General features: G+C 38.9%; 1 protein-coding gene across 1 annotated transcript; it reads left to right on the top strand.

Moving 5' to 3' along the window:
* Positions 1–1,825: 1,825 nt before the first annotated feature.
* ppdpfa (pancreatic progenitor cell differentiation and proliferation factor a) lies at positions 1,826–4,184 on the top strand. The gene is made up of 6 exons (XM_053625089.1): positions 1,826–2,001; positions 2,147–2,230; positions 3,164–3,270; positions 3,414–3,491; positions 3,627–3,714; positions 3,823–4,184. The coding sequence occupies exons 3-6, from the start codon at positions 3,216–3,218 to the stop codon at positions 3,947–3,949; spliced, it is 348 nt and encodes a 115-aa protein (XP_053481064.1). The 5' UTR covers positions 1,826–2,001; positions 2,147–2,230; positions 3,164–3,215; the 3' UTR covers positions 3,950–4,184.
* The last annotated feature ends 12,886 nt before the right edge of the window (positions 4,185–17,070 follow it).

Consider the following 17,070-nt stretch of genomic DNA (forward strand, 5'->3'; position numbering starts at 1 on the left):
GAGAATTAAAGGACTAAAAAAATAATTATAGAACTAGATTTCCAAAATATATATATATATTTTTTAAATACATGACTTTGTCCTAAACACAACCTAAAAACACACTTGAGTCAAATACAAACGTTTTATCACGTTCTAGTTTAAATCTGAGGATGATAACTCTCCCACTTTTAGTGTTATGAATCACTTTCTTAGATAAGTGGATTTACTGAAAGTCTACCAGTAAAGTCAGGTAACCACGTTCATTACATTCATTCACAATCTGCACACATTCATTGTCCATCTTCTGCTAATATACTGAAAACAGCTCTGTTAATGTTTCTTGTCTCGTCACATTGACAATAACACATTACATTACATGAATCACGTAAAAGTTTGCATCCCTGGATATTACTGTCGATTGTTTAATGTTTCTGTTGTAAACAAACTCACTGTAAAAAAAAACAACAACAAAAAAAAACCTCACTGCCTGGTGCTCTCACAACAATCTGGCACTTAACTCCTCAAAAACAAAGGAGTTGGTGATAGAATTTAGGAGGAAGAGGGAGAAACCTGTCCCTCATTACATCAAAGGGAACATTGTGGAGAGGGTCAGTAACTTTAAATTCCTGGGAATATACATCTCTCAGGATCTCTCAGTACCTCACATGGTGTGTTAACACCAATTGTGAAAAAAGCACAGCAGCGACTGTACTTTTTGAGGTCACTGAGGAGAGTCAATCTATCCCAGGAACTGCTGCTGTCTTTTGTTCTCTCTATTCTGTGCAGAGTATCATCACCCATGACATCCTGGTGTGGTTTAAAAGCTGCACTATGGCTGATAAAAAGGCTCTGGAGAGAGTCAGGAAGTCAGCACAGAACATTATAAGGACACAGCTTCCCTACAGCGCCAGATGCCTGTGTCATATAGTCTGTTCACACTGCTGCCTTCTGGGAGGCGCTATAGGTCCATTCAGGCTAGTACCTCTAGATTTATGAACAGTTTTTATCCAAGTGCCATAAAAGAATTAAACTCCTAATTATTTAAGGGACTGTGTAATACATATTACATGCGGGACTGTGCAATACATTACACATTGGACTATTTATCCATTGTACTGCACAATACATATTACACCTGGGATTGTGCAAAATACTTCCTACTGCTTATTTATTTATCTATTCTTGCCCCATGCCGAGCTTGTTTGTCGTGTGTTACTTTTACTCCACTTTTTTGTATTCTGCTTGTTGTGTTTTACTTTTACTAAACATATTCCAGCATAACAATGCCCCTGTGCACAAAGTTAAGTCCATGGTTGGTGGAAGAATTGGAGCGGCCTGCACAGAGCCTTGACCTCAAACCCACTGAACACCTGTGGGATAAAAAAGGATGCTGACTGCGTCCCAGGCCTCCTCACCTAACATGCTGAATGCTCCAAAATCTAATGGAAAGCCTTCCCAGAAGAGTGAAGGTTATTACAGCTGCAAAGGAAGGCTAAATCTGGAACAGGATGTTCAGAGGTCCAAAAACTTTTGGCCATACACATAGTGTATATTGAGGCTTGAAAATATGGTAGTCTATTTAAAGAAATTTGATAACAAATGCAATGTAATGTTATTTTGCTAAGCTGTTTGGCAGCCAAGAGCCAGTTCTTATCAGTGAGCTGATCCCATTGCTCTGACACGCTGGAAAAACCCACTGCCCCCGTCACTAATCTGTGTGTGCCAATGACTGGTTTGTGCATGCAGCATGCACTGGTGTCATGCACAGACACGTCAGAACAAACCCCGCCCCAGGGAGGAGCTTATGGGTGACGCGTTTCAGATAATAAAAGCTCAGTAATCCAAGCTCGACGACAGGTCGGTGCTATGACTAAAGGATTTGGTTTGGTATAACAACCCCTCCCCCCCAAAAAATATAAAAATACAAATGGGTTTCATTGCCTAGCGTTTGCTTAATCGATTAACATCAACCATCTCTATCTCTGCTGTCTGAAAATCGTCAGCCTCAAAATATTAAAGGTAAGAAAACAACGTTCTAGGCTGATTATGATCGTGAAACGTGTTAATATAGCTCGTGCATGCGTATATTTATATACTGTACTAATTAGATTTGGGCTCAGCTGCCCTATAGCCTGAAATCTGTTTGATTTGATCTTTTCTACAGTGTTCATTCATAGTATGAAGACCATCCAGCTAATAATATCAAGGCAAATTTCCTCATTCGCCACTAGGTTGTTGTGATAGAGAGGTAAGTTTCAAAATGGCTTGCTCTGTTCTAGTCTTACTTGAGTTTGCCAAATGTTGCTTGATCAAATTTCATGGCGTCTTTGCTCCATCTGGCTGACACAGTTGCTTTAACCTTGGGATAACTAACCCACTATGTACACACAGTAGGCTTCGCTAGAGTGAGATAGAAGGAAGTGCCCAGGTGCAATTAAATCAAAACAAAACTTGTTATTGTGTGTATGGTTTGTTTTTGTTTTTTTCAATGTTTCAAAATGACCTTCATTTGTGCAGATGTCAGACTTGTGGTTTCTATGCAAATCTGTATTAAAAAGTAAATCATGTTTTGACAGTTGCTTCTAGAACAAGTTAATGAAGTCCGTCTGCCACAATTACTGTACATGGTGTAATTAATGGTAATATGATTGCTCTATACGTCTTTGTGTAAATGCAAATTCACTGAGTCCTAGCAGTAAAGCAAATCCAGTACTTAACATGGACACTCAGCTGTGCCTTTGTACACAGACTCTGGCTTTGCCCGGAGCCCGTGCTCGTCACATAATGTATGCCAAGTAGATATCTGGATATGGAAATCCAACTCTACTGCCAACAGTTGTCAGGGCATGTAACTAGTCTTTGAAACACGTTTGTAGATATGGTTACAGTTTTAGTAATGCTCTCAAATATATTCCTTTGTAATTTATCGTGGTCTAATTCAAGCTGACTTAAATTAGGGTATTTTCCAGTCTCTTAAATAAATCAGTACATCACCTAGTTTTACTCACAGTTCAATGTTTCCACTTTTCTAAGGTCTAGGCTGAAAATAGTGCAGACATTTGTTGGACGATGTCTGTTGGATGCTTTGTGATCTGTGTTGAAATGCTGGGAAAGGCCATGTCATTCTGCAACCTTGCAGAGTGAGCATTAACTTGTGTGTGTCTTCTCTGATTTACTGCAGCCATTGCGGGATTTACATCTTTTACACAGTTAATGCACAGCAGTCCTCAAAAATGGCAGCAATTCCATCCAGTGGCTCTCTTGTTGCTACCCATGACTACTACCGACGTGAGCACCACTCCTTACAAATCTATTCAGCGATACTATGTTGCATTTGCCATTAATATTATCGCTGTTACAATTACCATGATAGTTTTATCTCCTATCCTCTTATTCCTTCTAATTTGATGTTGTACATACAAACGTTTCAGGGCGTATAGGATCCACTTCCAGCAACAGTTCCTGTGGCAGTTCGGATTATACTGGGGAAGTTATTCCACACCACCCAGGTACAAACAAAAACACATTCTTTTTTTTTTTTCAGTATATTATATATTATTCAATTCCAAAGTCTTTCCAATTGCATACAGATCTCTTGCATAAGCAATGGGCTGTAAATCCTGATTAGCACCATTTAATCACAGGTCTACCCAGACAAGACTCAGGCCACTGGTGGGCCAGTTTTTTCTTTGGGAAGCAGAGTACACCTAATGGACATGATACCCAGGCCAAGTGAGTCTAAGAGCAACCCAGACTTCGAGCTAAATCAGACGAAGACATGCATCCCTTTCACATCTTTACTAGTGTTTAACTGTGGTTTCTTTGTGGTTTCTGTGGCAGGGCTGGGACTTACACTGTAACTAATGGCCAGGTGACTTGCATTGCCAAGGAAATGCTGCAGAAGAGAAAGATGAGTGAAAGCAGTGAGCAAGGAAATCCCGAGCCCAGCACTCCCCCTGCTTCATAAATTCACAATCCATACAGCCACCAATTTTAAAACTACTTTGTTACACAAAATCAGATCCATGGGTAGACAACCCACTTTCCTTTGACTTGTTAGATTGCTTTTTATCTTGCTCAGGCTGCTTTTTTACATTTGACCAAAAAAAGTTTCATTAAAAAAAATTATATAATAATAATACTTTTTGACCACTTTTGTTATTGTATGCCCTTTGAATAAAAGGCTGCAGCCTATGGCTTCATGTCTTCTGTAGCTCATTCAGCTCATTTACATGTGTCTGAATTTACAGCATATGGCTATGTAAATTCTAATCAGCTACAGCAAGATTATCTGTAACTAAGAGGTTTAAGTGATAGTTTCTTAATAACATTTGAAAGTGAAACCGATGCAAACCACCTAAACCAACAATTTTTTCATTATTTGCTAAGATCTTCTCCATGTACTATAATGCAATATGCTCTTTTGAAATGCCTTCATAGTCATAATTGTATTTACAGTTACACATGGCCATGTTCCTGAGGTTATAGGTGGTAGGAGCCTTGTTTAGGGACACAGTGCTGATACAATAGCCACTACCCCACCCCTTCAGAGAAGGATGTGCTTGGCGCCATATAAAGTTACAGTTTGAGAGACTGTTAGTCACTCCTAAGAGAGAAATATATTGTGCAGATGTTCATGTGCACATCAACATATCAAAAATAAAACAATTTGACAAAACCGGAATATTTACGAAAAAAAAAAAGACAATAAAATGAGAGAACTATACAATGAGAAGAAAAATTCTAGCGAGTGAAAAATAGTGAGTAGTAAATGTGTAGTAAAAGTGTCGAATGAACGGTAGTAAATGTTCATCTTGGTATTTGTGACCTGATATGCACAAATGTGCTATAATGCGCATGTATCTGCAAGCTATTCTTTGATGCAATCTCTGTGCTCTTTCTGCTGTTCAGCACCCAGTTCCCTCATTACTGTATTTGGGTCACCATGATGCACTGAAATGTGATGGATTAGATGGCCTTATATTCTGCTCAATTATTCCCTGGCACGTGGAGGACATTATAATGGACCCACTACTGGAAAAGTATGAGTGTATGTGTAATTTAGGTTTGGCACCCTGTCCAGGGTGTACCCCTCCTTGTGCCCGATGCTCCCTGGGATAGGCTCCAGGTTTCCCAATGACCCAGAAGAGGATAAGCGGTATAGAAGATGGATTGATGGATGGATGGATGTGTATTTTGGTATGTTCTTTTATGCTGTACTGTTACCTACAAAGGTAATGGATTGCTTATTTTTGAAGCACTACTCCAGCTCCAGCCCTAGTATTTAGTAGTGCCTCTTTTTGTGCTTCCAATAAATACATTATATAGCCAAAAGTATGTGGACACCTGACCAGTTCCACTCAAATGTGCTTTTTGAACATCCTATCCTAGATGTAAATTTTGGAGAATGGCTGTGGAGTTTTGTGTCCATTCCATCCAAGAGCATTAGTGAAGTCAGGCATTGATGTTGGGCAAAGAGGCCTGGTATGCAGTCAGCTTTCCAATTTATCCCAAAAGTGATCAGTTTGATTGAGGTCAGGGCTCTGTACAGGCTAGTCGAGTTCTTCCACACCAACTATGGCACACCATGTATTTATATACCTTGCTTTGTGCACAGGGGTATTGTCATGCTGAAACAGGTTGGGGCCCCTTAGTTCCAGAGAAGGGAACTCAATGCTACACTTCAAGTGCTCAGGGACAACATTAGTAAACAGAATTCAAATGGACAAAGCTACAGAGCCACAGCAAAAAGCTTAAACAGCCATGTCACTACGATTGGTTTGATAATATGCAGGTGAAAAGTTCGTGGAACCACAACTAATCCTTCCCTGACAGGTACGCCATGCAAGATTTCACAACATGCTCTCAAAATAATGATAAGAAAGATAGGAGAGAAGCCAGCAGTCACTTTAAAAGAGTTGAAGGATGACCTGAAAGCAGCAGGAACAGCAGTTATACAGAGAACAATCGCCGCATCAATTGCACCACAATCATCATCTTTCCTAAACTCCATACAAAACTCCACTGTAAAAAAGAGATGCATGTCTAAAAGCATTTAGACATATTAGAATTTTTTTGGAACAATATACTCTGATCAGATCACCATACCCACAGTGAAGTACAGAGGTGGGAGCATCATGATGTGGGGCTGCTTCTCTGCAAAGGGTACACTGGCATTACATGCCATCAAAGGAGCGATGTATTGGGACATATTATAGGAAAATGTAGTCTCATTGGACAAGAAACTGAATTTGGGGAGAAGATGGATGTTTCAACAAGAGAAGAGCCCAAACATACAGAATAACTGAAGAAGGCCATGCATAGTCTGACTTGAATCCCATTGAAAATTCATGGCAGATTTTGAAAATGCAGCTTGTAACCTTTTGGAAATTAAAGACAATATGCCAAGAGAAATAGGCCAAAATGTAACCACAATGCTACAAAAAGCCAGTTTCTTCTTACAGTAGAAATGTCAAAGCTGAAATTTCCAGCTTTGCAACAAAGTACTAATACTTATGTCCAATGTCCAAATACTTTTTCCTTATGCTTATGAATTTACAAGTACAAAGTCAAAAGACTTTAAAATGTGTGTAAACCTAAAGTGGACATATGCACTGGAGGCATATCAATTAAAAGCGTTCAAATACTTATTTCCTCACTGTATTTCACACCCATACCCCGACTTTCATACCAAGATTTAAACCTATGATTCCTCACAGCCATGTATTTTTGTGTCCTCTGGCCCTAACCCTGCCTAAGAACATAGAGGTCAGGATTAAGCAGGCTTCAGTCTCATTAAAATAAGTGAGCTAAGACAGCCACAGCTAATGCTGCTTATATAACAGCACCTGTTTGGAAAAATAGAATCAGGACAGACTTCTACTGAAGACATATGGTGCCAGGTCAGCAAAACACACCTGATGAGCTCCAGTCTTTCTAGTCTAATCACTTGAGCTATGTCAGTCACAGCATTCCACAAACAAAAGCCTCATCTTCACTCGACTGATCACTGTGCACACAGCTTTTTTTGGTTATCATTTATGGCTGCAACGTGAATTCAATTATGGATTACTCTAGTTAAGTGTTGTCTGTCTGTGCTTTGTCCCGCACCAACTATGATTCTTGGATTTGCCCAAATAAAACACATTGAGTTTACATATTTGCTTCATGTCTTTAATTAATGCATGTTCCATTTTCCAGAATTCAGCTGCAGAGCGGTTGTTCTAGGCCACATGTATAAATTCTGTAAATTAATGTTTAATTATAACAATGTTTTCATTTATGCTGTACATGGTATAGCAGTGCTGCCCAATTTTACACTTTCAATTCTAAAAATAGAAGGCTGTGCGTCCTATTTTTGTTAATTTACAAAAATTACGTCTTAGATTCTCAAACCTGTAAATGCAAAAATTCAAGAATCACGGTTTGAAATTCAAGCCATGTGCTACTGTGATATTACTAGGGTGACCACATGTCCTCTCTTTCCCAGACATGTCCTCTTTTTCCCAGACATGTCCTCTTTTTCGGACAAAAAAGTGTCCGGCTGTGATTTCTAAATTTGAGAAAATGTCCGGGACTCGGCTTTAGTTTAATTATGATGTGCTTATGGTCTAATACTGCTTCATGTGTGCACATATTTGCATTGCTTTAACCCCTCTCCATAATTCCCACCTTCTCGCACACCACTCGGATGATTATAAAAGGCTTGCAGCAACTATTGGAAAATTCCTGCCTCTCAAACATTAGCCTACTCTCAGAGAACATTCGAAGGCGAAGCGTTGTTATGTACAGCATCAAACAACTGCTTGACAATAGCAGCAAATGAAGATGTTCTGAGTCGAAACAATGCCCATGGCCATGTAAGGTCATCTTTCATTTCCAGTTATCACATTACTTCGTATTTCATGGCCATTCAAATGGTTAAATGACGGTAGAAGGTTCACTCGTGGCATCTAATATTTTATTTTATTCCATGGACATTCAAAAGAATATAGGAAAAATTTTTTAAACGTGGGCAGAGTGAAACCAATTTAAGTGCTTTTAAATGCTATTAAAAAAAAGGTGTCCTCTTTTTGAAAAAACAGAATATGGTCACCCTAGTTATTGCACCTTTCACTTGCCATTTCATCCTTTCTCACTGAATATGAGCCCGCTACAGGCTAGCAACAGATGTATAAACACCACACGTCCTGAATACACCAAGCATGCTTTTAGTTCCCGACTACTGAGTTTACTGTGTACAAAGGTGAACTGACTCAGGCCAAGCATGCTAGCCATGTTTAATGTCCTTGGAGAAATGTTGTGATGTGTTTAATTTGGTAACAGGACATGGTTGTTTGATCACACCTATTCCAAAACTCAAAATGTTACTCCTCAAAGTATTGCTTATTGAAACTGCTAAAATGTTGCTGATTAATAACCATAACGTGGAATTTGATTTGAAATTAAGTCTAATTTTGCCTGTGTTTGTGGTCTAACTATAGGAAGTTGGCTAATCTGTCCTGCACTGCCCTTCATAGGAGACACAGTCAATAATATAGCTAATCATCAAGTTTGTGCAGCTGGTATAAAAATATATGGTGAGTAGAAAGCCTGGCTGGGGATTGTGTATAAGGGATTAGACAGCACAGACTCTGTAATCAGTCACAATGTCTAAGCGATTGCATGCCTTATACTTGCATACATCATGTGGAGATATATATACATAAACCTTGACCTACTTCCATTGCTTCTGTTGACAGTTGACAGGTTTAAAGGACAGCAATACACTTTCACATTAAGTATGACATGAATGATTATGGACAAATAACAGCTGGAAAGTGGGTGAAAGTGCATGAGGTTACCTCATGGGGAAAAACCTGGCCTCCCCTTAAGCATTATCCATTTGTTCATACCCATGAATGTCCATTTCACAAGACAGTGAATTGTGGGCACCACAAAATACAGTGGGGGGGGATATTGGACGTGTCAAAATTTATTTCAGTAAATATATTTCCAATGAGGCTATTCACATGAAATTTTCACCATACATCAGTATTAGCTCAAGAAATTTGGAAATATAAAGAAGTCACAGCATTAAAGTCCATAAATAAAGTTATGTGTATTAAAGTGGAATGCCACAGGAAAAAAGTATTGAATACGCCAACTGAAATTTATTTAATACTTAATGGAGAAACCTTTGTTTGTAATGACAGCTTCAAGACGTTTCCTGTATGAAGAAATTAATTGGCTGCAGAATTCAGGTGTGGTTTTGGCCCATTCTTCTAAACATATTGTCTTTAAATCTTGTTCAGTTGGATTCAAGTTAGGTGATTGACTGGACCATTCTAACACCTTGATTTTTTCCTCTGAAACCAATTGAGAGTTTCCTTTGTTGTGTGCTTTGGATCGTTATCCTTCTGGAAGGTCCACCCACATCATCCTGGTGGATGGCGGCAGAGGTAAAGGGCTCCGTTCATCATTCCTTCAATTATATGAAGTTTGCCAGTACGATGTGATGAAAAACAACTCCACACCATGATGCTTCCACCTCCAAACTTTACTGTTGGAATAGTGTTTTTAGGGTGATGTGCAGTGCCAGGTCTTCTCCAAACATGGTGTGTAGTATGACAGCCAAAAAGTTCAATTTTGCTCTCGTCTGATCAGACTACACTCGCCCAGTATTTCATAGGCTTGTCCAAATGAGTTGTAGTAAACTTTAAACGAGCTTTGACATGCCTTTTCTTTAGTAAAGGAGTCTTGTGGGGTGAGCATGAGCAGTGAAGTGCATTGCCTATTGTTTTCTCTGTGACGATGGTACCTGCTGCCTCCAAGTGTTTCTGGAGCTCTTTCCAAGTGGTCCTTGGCTCTTGGGCTACTCTTCTGACTATTCTTCTGACTCCCTGGTCAGAAACCTTGCGTGATGTTGCTTCCGCTTGTGGATAATGGCCCCAATGGTGCTTACTGGAGGTTTCAGAAGTTTTGAAATAAGTCTGTATCCGATTCCATCAATATGTTTTGCAACAATAAGGTTGCGAAGGTCTTGGGAGAGCTCTTTGCTTTTACCCATCATGAGATGTTTCTTGTAAGACACCTTGGTAACGAAAAGCCTTTTTATAGCCCATCAATTTACTAACCCAGCTGACATTAATTTGCACAGATAGGAGGGTATAATTACTTATGGATTTCAGCTGGTTCCTTGCCTTACCTTGCCTTGGAGAACTGCTTTTTCTTAGCGTTTTCAATACTTTTTCCCTGTGTCATTCCACTTTATTACACACAACTTTATTTATGGCCTTTAATGTTGTGAATTCTTTATATTTCCGGATTTCTTGAGTTAATACTGGTGAAAACATCATGTGAATAGCCTCATTGGAAATATATTTACTGAAAAAAATATTGACACCTTCAATACTTATTTCCCTAACTGTATATTCTTACCGACCACTTTATTAGGAACACCTGAACAGCTGCAAATTCATGCATTTATCTAATCAGCCAATCATGTGGCAGCAGCACAATGCATAACATCATGCAGATACAGGTCAAGAGCTTCAGATAATGTTCATATCAAATATCAGAATGGTGAAAAAGTGTGATCTCTGTGACTTTCAACATGGCATGGTTGTTGATGCCAGATGGGCTAGTTTGAGTATTTCAGAAACTTTTGATGTCCTGGGATTTTCACAGTCTCTAGAGTTTACACAGAATGGTGTGGGGGGAAAAAATCTGTATGTGGAGGGTCTCCAGGCTGAAACACCTTGTTGAGAGAGATCAGAGGAGAATAACCAGACTGGTTTCAGATGACAGGAAGTCTATAGTAACTCAAATAAACACTCTTTACATCCATGGTAAAAGCAGAAAAACATCTCAGAATGCACAACACATCAAACTTTAGGGTGAATGAGCTACAACAGCAGAAGATCACATCAGATTCCACTCCCATCAGCCAGGAACAAGAATCTGAGGCTATCATGGACTCAGACTCACCCAAACTGGACAGTGAAGACTGGAAGAAGATCAGGTGATTTTTTTTTCTATTCTTCAGTTGTCCAGTTCGGGTGAACCTGCACCAATGATAGCATCAGTTTCCTGTTCTTGGCTGGCAGGAGTGGAACCCAGTGTGATCCTCTGCTCTTGAAGCTCATCCACCTCAAGGTTCGAAGTTTTGTGCATGCTGAGATGCTTTTCTGCTCACCACGGATGTAAAGAGTGCTTATTTGAGTTACTATATCCTTCCTAGCAGCTCGAACCAACCTGGCCATTTTACTCTAATCTCTCTTATCAACAAGGTGTTTCTTCTCACAGAACTGTTGCTTATTCAGTGTTACCCATTCTGTGTAAACTCCAATGACTGTTGTGTGTGAAAATCCCTGGAGATCAACAGTTTCTGAAATACTAAAACCAGTACATCTGTCACCAACAACCATGTCACAGTTAAAGTCACTGAGGTCACACTTTTTCGCCATTCTGATGATTAATGTGAGCACTAACTAAAGCTCTTGACCTACATCTGCATGAAATTATATACTGTGCTGCTGCTACATGACTGGCTGATCAGATAACTGCATAAATGTGCAGTTGAACAGGTGTTCCTTATAAAGTAGACGGTGAGTGTGGTTTGGGACCATTGTCAATAAAGATTTTTTTTCATAAAGTTCTGGACATTTTCTCTCACTAACAGTCCTGTTAGATAGCATTTAATGTTGTCTATTCTTTTCCATAGCAGCAAAGTACTGCTCTGTAATCCAGCTGCACTGGAACGGGACATCCAAAACCAGCTGTTGCTTTATTAAGTAAGTGCTGGTTGGATAAAATTATATCCACAAATACCCTCTTGAAAGTGAAACATGCTTGCTCTAGAAGGTTCACAGATAAATGTATTACATACACTATACACTATGTATAAAATAATGTATTACATACACTATATTACATATTATGTGGACACCTGACCTTCACTCCCATATGTCCTTTTTGCATTTATATTTACATTTATTCATTTAGCAGACACTTTTATCTAAAGCGACTTACAAATGAGAAAATACAAGCAAAGCAATATATCAAGCAGAGAACAATACAAGTAGTGCTACCATACAAGATCTATTAATTAAGTTATAGAAGAAGCAAAGTGTGCAGAGTAGAGGTGTAAGTGCCAGAGTTTTGTTTTTTTGTTTTTTTTTTTTAAATTAGGGGTTGGTTACATGTTCACGGCAGAGGTGGGTCTTTAACTGTTTTTTGAAGATAGTGACAGATTCTGTGGCCTGAATTGAGGTTGGAAGTTGGAAGTTTTTGAACACCCCTCCCTTTTTTTTCCCTTTAGAATAAATTCTTTTGTGAAGGCTTCCACTAAATTTTTCTGTGACCCTTCTTCTGCAGTCTGAGCAAGACATCTCACCTACAAGAGGGTAACTATGGATATAATTCTACACAACCAGCACTTACTTAATAAAGCAAGAGTTGGTTTAGGGTGTCCTGTTCCTTTTTGGTGTCTCCTCAAATAGGCTGGCCAAGGATGGTCAGTAGCTCTAATTAACTGGCTGACTGACCCTGCTAAGCTTAAGGAAAATCACACAGTGTAGGCCTATACAACATCTGGGACAGATGTACTACATGTAACATCAACATCAGGAGTGAATATGATCTGAAAAGTAGGAGATGGCTATAGCCTACATACAACAACTTAAACACGAAACTACATAAATGAAAAGGTACGCCTATAATAGAGTTATATAAAGTTATTGTCATGATATCTAATAGATTGGGAATTATTAAAACAATATTTTTGCTTACTGGAATGGCTTTGTTTTTTCCTTGCATGGAAACAGAACAATTTCCTTCATAAAATTTTTGCTCATTCCTTTTTTTTTTTTTTTTTTTTTTTTGCACCATTCTGTATAAACTCTAGAGATTGTTTTGTGTGAAAATCCCATAAGATTAATAGTTTCTGAAATATTCAAAACCAGCCCATCTGGCACCAACATTCATGCCCCGGTTAAAGTCACAAAGATCACACTTCTTCTTCATTCTGATGTTGAAGCCCATGACCTGTCTGCATTATTTTTTTCATTATTTTACTGCCATGTGCAGTTGTATAGGTGTTCCTAATAGGTGTTCCTAAAGTGGACAGTGAGTGTAAGTGGTTTGGAACCACTGCCAATAAAGATTTTCTCATAAAGTGCTGGACATTTTCTCTCACTAACAGTCAGGTTACCATTCAATTCAAACTTGTTAACATTTGCATGACAAAATGAAGCCAGTTACTCACATAGCCTATTGCACATGAAACCATTCTACAGATAAAAGGTCACAGATTGACTTTAAATGATGGTGCTATTGCAAAGTTTAGTTATGTATGTAACTGTGGTTCTCTGAACCCTGCATAAACACCAGGGACAGTGAGAACCACCTGGAAAACTTGCACATGCATGCCAGAACCTTCCAACACAGTCATATAGTGACATATGAAGCAATCACTGCAATAAATACCACGGTCATATACCCAACTTTCCCTGCAACTGAGTTACTGCCAGTTCCAACTGACTCTGGCAGTTATCTCAAACCAGTGTTCTATTTCATCCCTCTTAACTGCTAGTGGTGATGCCAACAATGTCTAGAGGAATGGGGCTCACTTTAGAACTAACCAGAAAGGTGCTCAGAGACGACTGCCACAGTCGCCCCACTGAGAGAGGTGATATTAACTTTGTAGAACGTGCACAGTTATGCCCAGGTCGCAGCAGCTGGAGTAACACATCTCTAAATAATGTGCATTAGGAGGAGATCCTCCATGTACAGTGGAATGGCATGTTAGGAGCTTGGCATAAAGCCATATGTAGGCCATGGTGCTAACGTCCACCACATAGTGAGCCAGTCTCTACTTAGACAAGGGAGTCCCTGTGTCTTTCCTCCATGATAGATGAACAGTTGGTCTGAGGTGCGGATAGCCAAAAAAGATAATATAAGGATTACATTAAGCACAACAAGGAAATACTGTGCAGACTCACCCTTACTGAAGGCTGGTAGGTCAACCTATTGATTGACAATGCTGGGTGATATGACCACGGGCATAAATCCTGGTGTCAGCCACAAGGTCATGCTTTAGTCATCTGGCCAACAACACATGCAAGGCAAACTGATCATGAGAGCAAACTTAAGTGAAACCCACTTCAGTTTGTAATCCTGCATAATTTAAATGGCCTACAGAGACCGAAGCATAAGGGAGATCTCATAATGAGCTCTTAGGGGATCATGGCAAATAGAGGTGCGTTAGAAAGGCTATAACAAGCCTATGAGCCCCCAGAAAGATGCCATTACATGGCTGTATTGACACTGCAAAGGCTGCTACATACACCTTTACGTGTATGACCTAAGACGTGTTGTCTTGTGTGATTTTCATACTTTACAACCTCCCCAACAGGTTTTTTAAAACCAAAAGTACTCTTAGTGCATGACCAAGAGAACCTGTATTGAGGTGTATTTACTGTTAGAGATCTGGATACGAGCATCTGGCAGTCCCTTAAGTAAGCTGATGAGGTGCACTCCATTCTCAAAACAGCTGCTAGGGGCTAGTTGCTAGGGGCTTTTACATTCAGGAGTGTTTCCTGAACCTGGTATAGATCTGTTTTTGATTAGTGCATTGATAAAATATGTTTAGTGAATACTTTGCTTAATCCCCTGGGCCTACACAAGGCCTGGGTCCAGGAAAACTCCCCAGTCGTCCTCCTCTGACAGCTAGGTTATGTGCCACAACCAGTAATTCACAATATGTCCCAAATCTTTAGACTGCCTCTAGCAGCATATAAGAAATAGAAGCCTAACAGAGATGATTGCTTTAAGACTACATGGGAAGCCAGGCCTAAAAGCACTTGTCAGGATATCCCAAGCAGCTGCTGATTATCCAGGCACACTGCTGCTCTCTGGTGTACCAGGATGGTAGCTGTAGCAAATGGCAGTTCAATGGCAATTGGTATCAACTATAATATGTAGTTAATATTATAACACTTAATGCTTTTTTGGGAAATGTTTTATATATAGGAGCTATTTCAAATACTGCAGTACAGTGTTGCAGGTTTCTGATGTCATCAACCATAGAAAATGCATAAATGAATAATTAAGGCTTAACACAGATGCTAAGATGCTAAACAGGTGCTCATATGAAAATGTAAAATAGCATTTATGTCTTGATAGCAAACCTACACAAGCACATACAAACATACACTTACTCTTATTGCTATTTACATTCTCACTAACCAAGCTCACTTATTAACCCAAGTGAACAACCTAAGTGAACTTTCTCAAATATGCAAAGTAATTAGAATATTCTTTCGGATGTGCAACCCTTGGAAGACGAATCGTGCTACCTTGTGTGTGTTTTAGGTTTCTGTTAGATTATTAATATATGAATAAATACAGAAATATTTAGATAAGCACATGAACAAATGAAAACACTTGTTAAAAGACCAGTAAACAAATGTATTGTAGAATGGTCTGTGGCTGATGACATGCACTGGTCACAGCAGTTTGCCTTAGTAGTGAGCTGACCAGTAGATCCCTCACCAGTGAACACCCAGGAACACAGCGACCCCATTACATGGCGCCAAAAGCAATTTCTGGGTCTCAAAGCGATTTAGTATCCAAAAATACCAACCAAAAAAGAGCACATTATACATTCCCATCAGCTAAACTCAATCTTTGACTAGTGAATAACAGAGAATGAGCATCTTGCATCACTGGGGAATGGCATAGCCTACTTAACACCTGAAGAAAATGTCAAATTGATGTATTACTAATTGATAATTCTCCTGCCATTTCTACTTAATTGAGTTTGAACATTTTGTGCAACTATCTGTCCCTATTCCTTGTCCCACTCACCACTATTTAACCTTATAGAGATATTTCTAGGACTACAAAGGAAAGCTTATGTCCTATGGCCAAGCAACAAAAAACCATCTTTATCACTGACTTGTGGAGATGGCTTATGTGTCTTGCACCTAAGTACCCTTTTTTAGCACAGCTATTTTATTATTTATACATGAAAATGTTGGTTTAAAAACAACTTTAGCTAAGTTAGGAAATTAAGACTGTATGAGACCTTTAATATTAGCAAAAATGTTACAGGAAACTGTAGTGCTGTTTTTACACCTTGACTGTATGTTGGATCAAATGTGCTGATCCCTGGAAAGCGTGGCCAAAATAGGCAAATCTAGGTAAGGGAAATCTTGCCATGTTGTAATGCAATGACTAGTAGTGTTCTTGTGACCTCTAGAGTCAGCAATCTAAGGATAAGATCCCGATTCCAAATTTATCTTTCATTTTTAATTTCTGAATATGTAATTTATGTGATGACCTTGATAAATTCATATCATGCGTTTTATATATATATATATATGTGTGTGTGTGTGTGTGTGTAGGTATAGACTAATGGTGCATATGTGTCAAAAAAAACAACCAAGACCACTGTGCAGCTCACTGTTTTATTCAGCAACTCAGTGACACACACCTCTGAAAGAAAGGAACTAGCAACTTTGCAGCAGGTGGAAAACCCGACAGTTTTTCAGACTGTAACATCGACACCACATTGAAAATGTAAAAAGAGTCTTTTTCAGACAATAATGAGTCTCTCATCAAAGTGATATGTAAAAGGTGGGAAACTCTCCCACCCGAGTCTTTTTTTTTTTCTTCATCTTCTTTGTTTTTGCATGAAACAAACATAAATGGAATTACCTGCCATGTTTTCCATCTTTTAGTTGCTTCACATATATTCAGATATATATTTATATTTATCAACACTTTTCTAAAGAATTAAAATATTCAGCCACATGTACTGAAAAGAAGATTCACTTTTAAATCACAATAATAAATATAAAAAGGATATATAGCAAATTCGATATAAATGATGTGGTAGCTGAGAGAGAGCATGAGGACTGGTCAGTCAGGACATATTGGCCTGGATTTAAAAAAAAAAACAAAACAAAAAAAAACTCAGAGATTCAACAGTTCCTGAGGTTCCTATGTTCCCCATATGGGCAAACAACATGAGGGGAATGGCTTTTAAAATCACTGAGAAGCTTCTACAAAAGGTCAAAGTGCAAATTCAAACATAGCAGGCTT

This window comes from Ictalurus furcatus, chromosome 5, assembly GCF_023375685.1.
Source record: "Ictalurus furcatus strain D&B chromosome 5, Billie_1.0, whole genome shotgun sequence".
Classification (NCBI taxonomy): Eukaryota; Metazoa; Chordata; class Actinopteri; order Siluriformes; family Ictaluridae; genus Ictalurus; species Ictalurus furcatus.

What these genes read in the sequence shown, in the direction of transcription:
- ppdpfa (XM_053625089.1), top strand. Translation starts at nt 3,216, where the DNA reads ATGGCAGCAATTCCATCCAGTGGCTCTCTTGTTGCTACCCATGACTAC. An exon ending in AGTTATTCCACACCACCCAG is followed by an intron (nt 3,492 to 3,626) that starts GTACAAACAAAA and finishes ATTTAATCACAG; the next exon opens with GTCTACCCAGACAAGACTCA. An exon ending in GGACATGATACCCAGGCCAA is followed by an intron (nt 3,715 to 3,822) that starts GTGAGTCTAAGA and finishes TTTCTGTGGCAG; the next exon opens with GGCTGGGACTTACACTGTAA.